The sequence below is a fragment of the Haplochromis burtoni genome, unplaced genomic scaffold, assembly GCF_018398535.1.
Source record: "Haplochromis burtoni strain Fernald_Lab_line unplaced genomic scaffold, NCSU_Asbu1 Contig_32, whole genome shotgun sequence".
Lineage (NCBI taxonomy): Eukaryota > Metazoa > Chordata > Actinopteri > Cichliformes > Cichlidae > Haplochromis > Haplochromis burtoni.
Genome location: NW_024582393.1, coordinates 116,032 through 128,313, shown reverse-complemented (window position 1 = coordinate 128,313; position 12,282 = coordinate 116,032). Strand labels below are relative to the sequence as shown.

At 41.2% G+C, this 12,282-nt stretch overlaps 2 protein-coding genes and 1 non-coding gene across 3 annotated transcripts; 2 read left to right on the top strand and 1 right to left on the bottom strand.

Moving 5' to 3' along the window:
• Window positions 1-579: 579 nt before the first annotated feature.
• gnl3 (guanine nucleotide binding protein-like 3 (nucleolar)) lies at window positions 580-5,896 on the top strand. Its single transcript, XM_005918512.3, has 15 exons — window positions 580-712; window positions 910-968; window positions 1,125-1,265; window positions 1,441-1,560; window positions 1,639-1,719; window positions 1,800-1,935; window positions 2,043-2,146; window positions 2,910-3,060; window positions 3,169-3,256; window positions 3,440-3,617; window positions 3,721-3,863; window positions 4,088-4,224; window positions 4,914-5,062; window positions 5,291-5,357; window positions 5,450-5,896. The coding sequence occupies exons 1-15, from the start codon at window positions 700-702 to the stop codon at window positions 5,548-5,550; spliced, it is 1,668 nt and encodes a 555-aa protein (XP_005918574.1). The 5' UTR covers window positions 580-699; the 3' UTR covers window positions 5,551-5,896.
• On the top strand, window positions 2,675-2,807 carry LOC121814285. The gene has a single exon (XR_006054253.1). It is a non-coding gene; the product is annotated as a small nucleolar RNA SNORA47 (small nucleolar RNA).
• On the bottom strand, window positions 5,580-12,207 carry glt8d1 (glycosyltransferase 8 domain containing 1). Its single transcript, XM_005918510.3, has 9 exons — window positions 11,838-12,207; window positions 11,618-11,716; window positions 11,276-11,480; window positions 11,063-11,180; window positions 10,896-10,980; window positions 10,680-10,792; window positions 10,417-10,583; window positions 10,119-10,231; window positions 5,580-7,515 (listed from the first exon to the last, which is right to left on the bottom strand). The coding sequence occupies exons 1-9, from the start codon at window positions 11,851-11,853 to the stop codon at window positions 7,331-7,333; spliced, it is 1,101 nt and encodes a 366-aa protein (XP_005918572.1). The 5' UTR covers window positions 11,854-12,207; the 3' UTR covers window positions 5,580-7,330.
• Between the last annotated feature and the right edge of the window lie 75 nt (window positions 12,208-12,282).

Below are 12,282 nucleotides of genomic sequence, written 5' to 3'. Positions count from 1 at the left end.
CACACACACACACACACACACACACACACACACACACACACACACCTTCATACATCAAGCTGCTTTTTGCACAATGCTCGGTCTTTTGAACATCCCACTGTCATTGTTGCACTTTTCTATTGCACTGTTGTGTCTGCACTGTCTTGTGTCTGTATTGTTCTGTTCTGTCTGGTGTTTCACTGTGTTTAGTTTTGGGGGGTTTTGTTATTTTTGCACAATCGCACTTTATGTAGTCCTGTGTTGATTGTCTGTTATATGTTATATGTAGCACCATGGTCTTGGAGGAACATTGTCTCGCTACACTGTGTACTGTACCGCTGCACGTGGTTGAAATGACAGTATGCCACTTGACTTGACTTGAAGACTGAGATATTTGAGTACGTGTAGAGGGGGGAAGGTGGATACACTGGACACAAGATGTTGAATATGCAGCTGCCACAGAGGAGGAAAAAAGGAAGCCCACAGAGGAGATTCATGGACGTAATGAAGAAGGACACGGTTGGAGCTACAGAGGATGAGGCTGAGGCAGATGATCCGCTGTGGCGAAAGAAGAACAAGATTGTAACTAAACCCTCCTGACCAGCAGGTGGCGAAATCCCAACCACACGCTGAAAGAACCGGAAGTGACATGACATCAAACTTCTCCGTCTCCCACGTGTGAGAGCATTTCAGTCACATTGGTAGGTCTGCGGCACCATCATGAAACGACCAAGTAAGTAAATAACGTTGTTACAGTAATACTTCATTATGAATAAAGTGGAATAATTATACAGAGCTTTACTGGTCTGTTAATCACGCGGTTAACGAGCTAGCGGCTGTCATTGGTGGCCGGTAAACCTGTTCAGTCTGCTTTAGCGCGGCTTCCAGCTTACAACCGCTAACTGTTTTATTCTTTTCTGTCGTCTTCAGAGTTAAAGAAGGCAAGCAAGCGGCTCTCATGTGCCAAACGTTATAAAATACAGAAGAAGGTAAGCGCCTTAACTTTGACACTAACTTCTAGCAGGACGTTTGAGTAAATGTTTCCCACAGAAGGCCCATGTGGACCAGATTTTCTTTTTTCTTTTTTTTAAACGGATTTTTGTGTCCCCATGTAACTGAGTGACCCAGTCTTGTCGTGTATTTAGGTCCGGGAGCACAACAGAAAGCTAAGGAAAGAGGCAAAGAAGAAAGGAGTGAGCAAACGAGTGAAGAAGGATATCGGAGTGCCCAACAGTGCTCCTTTCAAAGAGGAGATCCTCAGAGAGGCAGAACAGAGGAGGCTACAGGTTAGCAGTCAAATGGCTTTTCTTGCGCACATCATCACGGGAGCATGTTGAAGGTTAATGCACAGTCCCGATCTAACCATGAAAAAGTCTGTGCTTTGATCATCATGACATTCATGTGCAGTATGTCTCTTGTGTTGTTAAAGTGTAAGAGTCTTTCAATGAATCTGTCTCATAGGTCGAGGAAGAAAAAGAAAAGAGGAGGCAAGCTAAAAAGGAGCAGCGAGCTGAGAAGAGGAAGAAAGAGAAGGAGGCTGCGAGTAAAGCAGCAGAACCCACGGCGAAGAAGGCTCGCAAGGTAAAAAGGCCATCGCTAAGACCTTATGTGTATTCAACTTTTAAGCTCTTCTCTGCTGACCTTGTCTTGTTTAAATAGGATGACAATGGAACTCAGTCAGAGAAAAAGCCTGCCCCAGACAGGAGCTCAAAACACTTCCTTTGTGCTGAATTAAACAAGGTAAAGCTACCTGCTCCCAGGTGTGGTCTAACCATGGAGAATAATAGCTCTTAACGCTCAAGGGATCTCCTCTGTTTCAGGTAATCGATGCATCCGATGTAGTAATAGAAGTCCTCGACGCTCGTGATCCACTGGGGTGCAGGTGTCCACAGCTCGAGGAGGCTGTGCTGCAGAGAGGAGGCACCAAGAAATTACTTTTGGTTTTAAACAAAATAGGTAAATTGACTTGGGATCCTGCCTCATGTTTCACGTACAGTTTAAACCCTGATGTGTTTGCGTGAATTTCATTGGATTAAACTGGTTTTTGGCTTTGTCTGTTGCAGACCTGGTGCCAAAAGAGACCGTGGAAAGGTGGATCCAGTGTTTGCAGCAGGAGTTTCCTGCTGTGGCATTTAAAGCATCGACACAGCTGCGGGATGGAGTTGTGGTAGGTGGTGCATTTTACTCTCCACACTTTAAAAACATGAAGAATTTGCCTTTCAGATTTTGCCACAACAGCCAGTAGTTCCGTAAGTTTGATTTATTTAGTTAGTTATTTTTACGCTGGATGCGTGGCACAACCCCAAGTAGATTTGTGTCTCCGCCTGGGATTGAAAAAGAGTCAATTCACCTGAGATTTTGCACAGTGAGATTTTGCAAAAATGATTTTCTTGCCATCACCCAACATCATACCTAAAAAGCGAAAGGGAGACTGATCACATCTCATGTTTGGTCAAATACTACCAAACGGTAGTTTGGTCAATACTGAACTGGTGACAGCTCCAACTTTCTGCTTTGAAAGCAGTCCACCGTCTGTTTAGATCACAGATGCAGTTTATTCATTTTCACGAGTTGTCTGTCATAGAGGGCTGAAATAACGAGCGTGTTTTAAAACTGTTATTCAACAGTGGCTAGTGTGAGTTCTGTGGTTACTAAGAATTGTTAGAAATTAGGGTTGTTGTTTTTTTTAATGATGTGGAGGACTGAGAAGGTTGGACAGCTTCTTCTGTGCTGTTATAACTGGTTATAGCCTCCAAGAGTAGTAAACAAACCACATGATTAATTCAGCCTGTTCTACGCAGAGCTGAGATGTGTTTGTGGATCATTTTTAAAAATCTCTATGCATGCAGACACGAGGTATCCATTTTTACAAAAGAGCAATCCTCAGCCACTTTAACTGTTCATGATATCTCTGTTTCGCTCTTCATTAGAAAGCCAAAAAGCGCAGGATAGTGGCCTCTAATGAAGTGCTGGACAGATCCAGAGGAGCAGCCTGCTTTGGAAACTGTTGTCTTGCAGAGTTGCTCATAAGCTATGCTGATAAAACGCAGAGTGAAGGTTCACTCCGAGTCGGTGTAGTTGGTAAGTTTTTCTTTTTCTTTTTTTGCCATCAATGTCCTTGATGGGTGTTGCATTCACTGTCAATTGTTCAGGGTACTGAATCTTTTGCACACTTCCTTTTACCTTCAGGTTTTCCTAATGTTGGGAAGAGCAGCATCATCAACAGTATAAAGGGGTCCCTAGCATGCAATGTTGGCATCAAGAGAGGCACCACCAAGTAAGTGGCAATCTTTAAAAATCCAGTCTCAAAGTAGAACTCTTCTGTATCACTGCTTGCAATTGTTCTGTTTAGTTTGCTTTAAAAGTTGTAATTTAAGTGAATATTGGTGGTGAATACGTTTCTCTGACCCTCTTGCTTGTTTTGCATCATCATTTTTTTTTCCTCTCTACAATTCACCAGAATGATGCAAGAGGTGCACATCGCAAAGAATGTGAAGCTAATAGACAGCCCAGGAGTTGTGGCATCGCCATCCAACCCTCCGGCCTCGATGGCTCTAAGGAGCCTGCAGGTGGAGGAAGGCGGTGAGAGTGTGCTGGAGGCTGTCAGGAATCTGCTTAAGCAGTGTGATAAGACCCAGGTACGAAGAGTTTCTCTCACAGGAGGTGTTAACATTACAAATTCGGTCGCTGCTGTAAATTACAGTTTTAATAAATTAAGGTTATTTGTTCTGATTGTTCCAGATCATGCTTCAGTATAACATCCCAGACTTCAGAAATTCTCTGGAGTTTCTGACCCTTTTCGCCAAAAAGCGTGGTTATTTGCAGAAGGGCGGCGTTCCCAACACAGAGCAGGCGGCCACCACGTTTCTTGCAGATTGGACAGGGTGAGTGTGCGCACTTTTATACTGTCTTGGGAAGGTGGGCAGCTGCAGTGCATGACTGGAAATGAGGACAAAATGCACTTCTGGAGTTCATCATGAAGACTTCTAATCCAACTCTGATCCAGATACTGTGCTGTACTGAGCTGTAAATATGCTGCTTGGGAAAAAACTGCTTAGTGCTTTTGAATTAAAAAAAAATCCTGCTCTCTGGCTTGATGTCTCCTCAGAGCCAAACTGAGCTACCACTGTAAGGCACCAGAAAACCACAGCCTTCCTGCCTACCTGTCTGATGCTGTGGTCACTGAGATGCAGAATGGCTGGAATCTAAACAAAATAAAAACGGGAAACAAGGAAACTCTGAAAGGTATTAATGTGAAATTTTGTGAAGTTTTTTTTTTTTGGGGGGGGGGGGGGGGGTGTCATTGTGTAACGTAAGGCAAACACAGTACACTATTACAGAGGTAAATGGTTCCCGGCCACTTTATTAGTTACACCTGGTTAGTTACTGGGTTAGAGCCCCTGTTGCCTTCAGAAGTGCCTTAATTACTTGGGGCATAGATTCAGTGAAGTGCTGGAAATATTCCTCTGCTTTTGGTCGATACTGGAATCCCAAAAGATTTCAGAGGAAGCAGGTTTTAGATGATTTTTGAGCTTTGTGACATGGTCCGTTATACTGCTGGAAAAGGACATTGTCAGCAACATTAAACATAATAAATAATAAGCAAATGATGCTCAAATGGTTTTAAGAGGTCCAAAATGTGAAATGGACCAATCCATCTGACACAACTATCATGCACATTTAGAGTCATAAAATCACCTTCCTTTCCCATCTGATGCTTGTTTTGAAATTCAGGGATTGGTTGATAGAGGTCTAGAAATAAAAGTTGAGAGTGCAGGAAGTAGTTACGGTTAATATTAATGTTCTATTCGTGTGAGGTGTAAAGAATTGCAGTTTGGCATTTGAGGCCTCAAATGGGCTTTTCAGGTCAGCACTTGTGAATGTATTACAGTGTTTTCATTTTTTAATCTTGTTGAAAACATTCCCTTTTGCAGCTGTTAGATTTCCAAACCAGGCCAGCAGTATAGGATTCACCTCTAAAGGGCCGACTTCAGGTTTGCTGAGTGTCGCCGACATCCCTGAAGGAAAGCCTGGAGCTGCAGCCACAGAAGAAGCAGCAGAGCAGAACGAAGAAAGCAGCGAGGTAATTACAGATGGGAAACCTGTCAAACAATAGAGCTGCTTAAAATGTTAATGATGGTCCACTCTTCTGGAAATGAGGACAAAAATGCAAGTCTTGAATTGTTCATGAAGACTTCTAATCCAACTCTGATCCTGATGACTGGAACCCTTTTTTTTCTCTTAATAAAACACGCTGTATATTTTTGAGCTTGTTGAGTTTAAATAACTGAACCATCCGCTCTTCTTACAGACTGAAACCACGGAGGACTCGAATAAAAAGGAGAAAGCTGAGAAACTACAGAAAAAGACAATCAAAAGTAAATGTTTTGAAAAAGATTGCTTTCATTTGTCACTAGAATATTGGTCCCATCAAGGCAGCTACTTAACATCTCCTGCTTTCTCGTTGCAGAAAAAAAAGGAAACGTGCATTTTCAGTCTGTCCCCATTGACATCAGCCTCTCAACAGCTATCACAGACGACGCCTATGACTTCAACACTGATTTTAAATGATTGAGCGGGTGCCTGCAGCCTGGTGGACATTCAGACTTTGGATTCATCAGAATGCATGAAAATGATGATATACAGTCACTTGGGTGCCTTCACTTGTCCTGCTAGTGGACTGATTTCAGAGTACAGCTGGGTTGAACCCAGCTTACTGTGGGATTAATCTGAAAGTTTTCAACTGATAAATCAGTCTGTTTGTCTTTCTCGGAATAACCACCTACCAAGAGATGGACTTTATTGCATAGCATGCATCTGTATATATCTGATTCTTTACAAGATCTTTGTAATATCTTGTATTGCAGTGTAAATAGACATCGTACTACCAAGGTAATAAACCTGAAAAGAAACAATCTGTTGCCTTGTGCTGTGTGGAGTTTTTTTGTTGTTTTTTTAGATCAATACATTTCAATATGAAAACCCTCTTTAATTCAGTTTTATATCTACAGAGCCTACAGTAATACCAGAGAAAACCTGAACAATCGGACAACCCCCTATGAGCAAACATTTGGTGATAAAAACTAACTTTTCTAAACTCCCTTTTAACAGGATGAACCGTCCAGAACCAGGTTCAGGGAGGGACATCCATCTGACACAACCCACTGGGAAACATCTTAGCCTAATTTTAAAGGTATTAACTACAGTGTCTTTGTTTTGTTATTGTCCATCCCTATTAGGAAAATGAGAGCCAGCACATGTAGAGGTGACCAAAGATACCAGCAACTTCACTGTACACAACAAAAGCAACGGTATGATCACAAAAGACTGGACTTTCCAAATATTTATCAACTTTCTGCAAATCCCTCAGACATGTTTGAAAAGTGTAGCAATTTCTGATTCATAAATGGCGACTGCTATTTTTGGGAAAAAAAATCAAATTCTGGATTTAAGCCTGATATTTGGCACACTGTCACAAAAGGTACCGAATTCTGAAGATGCAATTGTAAAAAGATTTAGCAGATATTGGACAAAAAAAGAATCACAAGAGTTTAATAAACATGTAACCTTTATTTGATATACAAAAAAAAAGACATTTACACCAGTAAGGGGACTTTAAACAGGTAGTAGGAAAATGCTGATAATGAAGCACTAAAGTAGGAGATGTTCGTGCAAAGCTGTTCTGTTCCTGCAGAGGTGCAGTGATCTTAGTGGTTCGTGTAAAAAAAAAAAAAATAAAAAAAAAAACTTTTTTTTTGTTAAATATGAAAGCGGGACAGGTAGTGTTTATTATGGTAAAGTAACATGCACCATTAGTTTGACTGCAGTTAACCTGTAGAGGATTTATACAAGACTTAAAAATATAGTTTTCCACAGGAAGTACTGCACTGAGGTACTGACATGAGGAATTTGCATGGCTAATGATTATAATTCAAACTAAGCTGATCAGAAAGAAGCAGGAATAAGCTGTGACTCACTCAGATAATTGAGTCATTTAATATGCACATTAAGTAAATAAATCCTTATTTAGCTGCTAAACACAGCTACTTAAAAGCCATTTACTTTGACAAGGATGGTTTATGCTCAGCTGAGTGGGAGTAAAACAGTATTTGAAATGGTCTACTTTTAGTTTAACAAAATATTTCTTAAAAAATGCAATTCGAAGCGATCAACAATATACTCTGGATATAGAAAAAAAAATCTCTGTTCATTGGAAGATGAGAATAGGCAGGTCCACATTCGGAGGACGATGGAACTAAAACACATGACATTTGCATAGTTCCTGAGATATGAAGAAGTTTTCCTGCTGCTACGAACCCGATCTGAAGGTTCAAGGAGCCCATTTTTCAGTCTAGCTGTCCCCCGTGTGTCTTCGCACAGGGTGAAATTTTCCTGTGGGGTCGGGAATGAACCACTTGTCCCACACATCAGTAAATGAGGATCCTCGCCCCCAGGGCTTATAGTGTCCGTTCCAATGCAGGAGTTTGGCAGCTTTCACAAACTGGGAAGAATAGCGGCTTCCAGCACCTGTTACACCTGAAAAATGAACAGAATTGTTTCTTTTATTTAGCATATTTAACACTGAAAGCACAAAATATAATCCGTTATTGTATGAAGAGAAACATGTTTTTTTTTTTTTTTTATCACCAAAACAGGACCATCCTGTATGATCATCAAACATGTGATCTGAATACTTTTATCTTTCACAGAGTTTTTGCACAATTAAAAGTCACTTAATGACATCAAAAGGCTGCTGTAGGACTAGTCTGACACTGACAATTTGCCTCTTTGCAGAGACATTTGACCACACTGGCATGTATTAGTTAGAAGTGAAGACAAGGCTAGGAGGTGGCTGTTTTAAGTCAGTTACAGCAAAATGCTCAGACTAATGAACAGCCTGCCATATATCTATCTGGATTGTTTTGGTGTGATTTCCACCATTTTAAAAATATCAGATGTAGAAATCTCTGCTTTTTTCTTGAACATAATGGAAGTGTCTTATTATGTGGTGGTCAACATGGAAAAACAAAACTAAATTCATGCTTTCTTCTGAAGAGCGAAACAGTTGATGGGTGAAGTCAGATAAAAGAGTAAAAGTTCTTACATTTAAGTGATCACAATATTTTTTGTTCTTTTAAGAAAGCATGTCGTAATTTGTGAAGAGACGCGTCGCTACTGACTTTCATTACGGCACTGTAAGCTCCACAAGGTGCCATTTAGATCCATTATATTCTAAAGAAGGCAGAGAAATCTACAACTTGGCACCATGAAAAAAATTACCTATTTAAATGATTTACCCCCAAGTAATTTACATAGTATTCATCTGGCCTTATAGACCACATAAATAATTAGATTCTGAGGCTAAATGTGTCTTTAAAAGCTTGTCAAGCAGCCTGGTCTTGTGGATGTATCTGATATCTCCACGTTGGACTTGTTCTTGAATCAGCAGCATTAACGTTTGTCAAAGTTCAACGCTGCAAGTGAACAAGAACACTGTTGTGAATTCATAGTTTTTTAACATGGAAAAAATAAACCTGCTGATGTCCACTCAGGAAAAAAAGTTTTTTAAAAAACGTTTGGAGTTAGATTTGAGGGTTAGAACGTGAACGTGGTTAAGGTTAGGGTAACGAGCTATACAGGGAGTGCAGAATTATTAGGCAAATGAGTATTTTGTCCACATCATCCTCTTCATGCATGTTGTCTTACTCCAAGCTGTATAGGCTCGAAAGCCTACTACCAATTAAGCATATTAGGTGATGTGCATCTCTGTAATGAGAAGGGGTGTGGTCTAATGACATCAACACCCTATATCAGGTGTGCATAATTATTAGGCAACGTCCTTTCCTTTGGCAAAATGGGTCAAAAGAAGGACTTGACAGGCTCAGAAAAGTCAAAAATAGTGAGATATCTTGCAGAGGGATGCAGCAGTCTCAAAATTGCAAAGCTTCTGAAGCGTGATCATCGAACAATCAAGCGTTTCATTCAAAATAGTCAACAGGGTCGCAAGAAGCGTGTGGAAAAACCAAGGCGCAAAATAACTGCCCATGAACTGAGAAAAGTCAAGCGTGCAGCTGCCAAGATGCCACTTGCCACCAGTTTGGCCATATTTCAGAGCTGCAACATCACTGGAGTGCCCAAAAGCACAAGGTGTGCAATACTCAGAGACATGGCCAAGGTAAGAAAGGCTGAAAGACGACCACCACTGAACAAGACACACAAGCTGAAACGTCAAGACTGGGCCAAGAAATATCTCAAGACTGGTTTTTCTAAGGTTTTATGGACTGATGAAATGAGAGTGAGTCTTGATGGGCCAGATGGATGGGCCCGTGGCTGGATTGGTAAAGGGCAGAGAGCTCCAGTCCGACTCAGACGCCAGCAAGGTGGAGGTGGAGTACTGGTTTGGGCTGGTATCATCAAAGATGAGCTTGTGGGGCCTTTTCGGGTTGAGGATGGAGTCAAGCTCAACTCCCAGTCCTACTGCCAGTTTCTGGAAGACACCTTCTTCAAGCAGTGGTACAGGAAGAAGTCTGCATCCTTCAAGAAAAACATGATTTTCATGCAGGACAATGCTCCATCACACGCGTCCAAGTACTCCACAGCGTGGCTGGCAAGAAAGGGTATAAAAGAAGAAAAACTAATGACATGGCCTCCTTGTTCACCTGATCTGAACCCCATTGAGAACCTGTGGTCCATCATCAAATGTGAGATTTACAAGGAGGGAAAACAGTACACCTCTCTGAACAGTGTCTGGGAGGCTGTGGTTGCTGCTGCACGCAATGTTGATGGTGAACAGATCCAAACACTGACAGAATCCATGGATGGCAGGCTTTTGAGTGTTCTTGCAAAGAAAGGTGGCTATATTGGTCGCTGTTTTGTTTTTGAATGTCAGAAATGTATATTTGTGAATGTGGAGATGTTATATTGGTTTCACTGGTGAAAATAAATAATTGAAATGGGTATATATTTGTTTTTTGTTAAGTTGCCTAATAATTCTGCACTCCCTGTAGTTATGGTTATGGCGTTAAAGTTTTGTTTGTGGTGTTTCCACTTCACAAACTATGACATCGCAACAATGTGATTGTTGGAAAATCCATTTTTGGTTTGTTCATTTTTAAAATTAGAAATCAGCCAGAACTTACCAAGGTGTCTCACGTGCCACATGGGGTCAATGCTAGAGTGGCGTTTGTAAAAAACAATGAGGAGTGGAGGAGTGGTAACGCTATCTGCGAGGGTTTTACCGTATAGATCCTCCCTGAGAAAAGGAAAACATCACGGTTTTAAAACAAAGAAAGAGATTCACTGGATTAAATTTCAAGGTACATGTACAATGACAACAAAGGTCTATTCTATTCTAAATTCATGTTTTGTAACTAACAGTAGGATTTTTTTTCCTTTGTTTAAAGTCCATTCATTATTGCGCCAGTCTGAGTCACTTACTGTGTGTTGAGCTCCATCCAGTGCTCCAGCTGCTGGGTGATGTTTTGGTTCTTCCATTCAGTCAAGTTGGCAATGAAGACCCCGGGATTGAAAGAGCACGTGTTGGCTCTCATCCCCAGCTTCTTGATAGCTTCTTTCTTGAAATCCAAGAAGCCAATGTAATTATTCTGTTAACAGAGATTTGTCATCTAATTAAGCATCACAGTGTATGATATTCTTAACTTTTTGTTTTACTCTGAAAAGCTCTTGTGGGTCATGCCCACCTGATTTCCCGCACCACGAACAATGCCTTTGGCAGATGCCGAGTCACAGTCATCAGAGAAGGCTGCGGCATGTCCTGGTTTGAGGTTGGTTTCATAGAGCTCCTGAATGTCACCTGAGAGCCAACAGAAAAGAATTTACTGAAATTAAAAAAACAAAAAAACAAAAAGGGGGCCTCATTTCATAACCAAATCTCTTCATTTCTGGAGACTTCTCACCTTGTACGATGACATCATCGTCCAAATAGATAGCTTTCTCTGCTTCGGGAATGTAAGCAGGAAGATAAAACCTGGCAAAGGTCAGCTGAAAAAAATTACAGTTAAAACAAGTTTTAGCTAGTGGGGAAGGCATGCAAACAACATGTGTATGCCTGTAGTTGTCTTACTAGTTTTGCAGCCTCCGGGGTCTGAGGATCCTTAGATATCTTCCCATTAAGTAACTCAGGCTTAAAAATTACTATCTTATATTTGACACTGTTTAGTCTAGTATTACTCAGCCATGCTCTGTAAAATAAAGAAAAGGACAGGTCAAATATGACCAAGTTCACAAACTCCCACCTTTCCGCACCTAAGGAGAGAGACGTGCTGAAATATCTTACTTTAAGTGAGCGACGGTTTCATTCAAGGTCACGATGTTGAAGACAACATTGGCTTTGCTGTTCCTGTACACACTGTTCATGGCAGCAACAACAGCACCAAGTCTGTCCTCAGCAGCGGTGATGAGAACAGGAATCTCCTCACCCGTCCTTGCCGAATTCAAGTCTGGAGACAGTTCAGACTCAAAGGGAAGAATCAGCCCTTCATCTGCACATAAAGGCACATTTAAAAATGCATTACATCAACTTTTTGTATGGCTTTACTTAAATTCACCTAACTGCTCCACGCAAGAGTGTGTGCCCCACACTACAGTGAAGACTCGAACACAGAGATAATGACCATACCTGGCTTTTCTGTGTGCAAAAAGTCACTGAGATTGAGGAGATTTCGCTGGACTATGATGAGGAAGGCAACAGCCAGCAGCACAAGAATGATCACGTTAACTGAAAGACACAGTAAGTATATAGTCCTCTCATTATTACTCTGCAAGTTTTCTATTTCTGCTTTTCACACACTCTGCAGAACTAGTTACAGCTAAGCTGCAAATGATTCAAACTGACCTACCTCTCCTCAGTCCCATAGTAATGATCTCATCCGTCCCTCCAGCACGTTAAAAGAAAACAAACCAAATAATAAAAAGGTTAAAACATAAACATCAAAGGTGGTTTGCGCGCAGAAGGCGCAGGATCATCTGGCAGTTAATGAGGACTGCTGCTGTACCGCTGCGTGGCAGAAACCTCATAAACACGAGAAACCACCCGCAAACTAGCGGACATTAGCGTTGGCTTTTAGTACATTAAAACAAACAAACAAACAAAAGTTTTGCAATTTTTGCAGAGTTTTAAGAAGAATTCACTTTGAAACCAAACTGCCAACTCAACATCATCAAATCCGCCCCATCCACACGCCTTCGCGTAGTAAGAGGTGCCTCTGATGTGCCTGACTGAAAAACTACATCTTGTCGCGTTTTACTAACACAAACGTGTCATATATATGTGTGTGTGTGTGT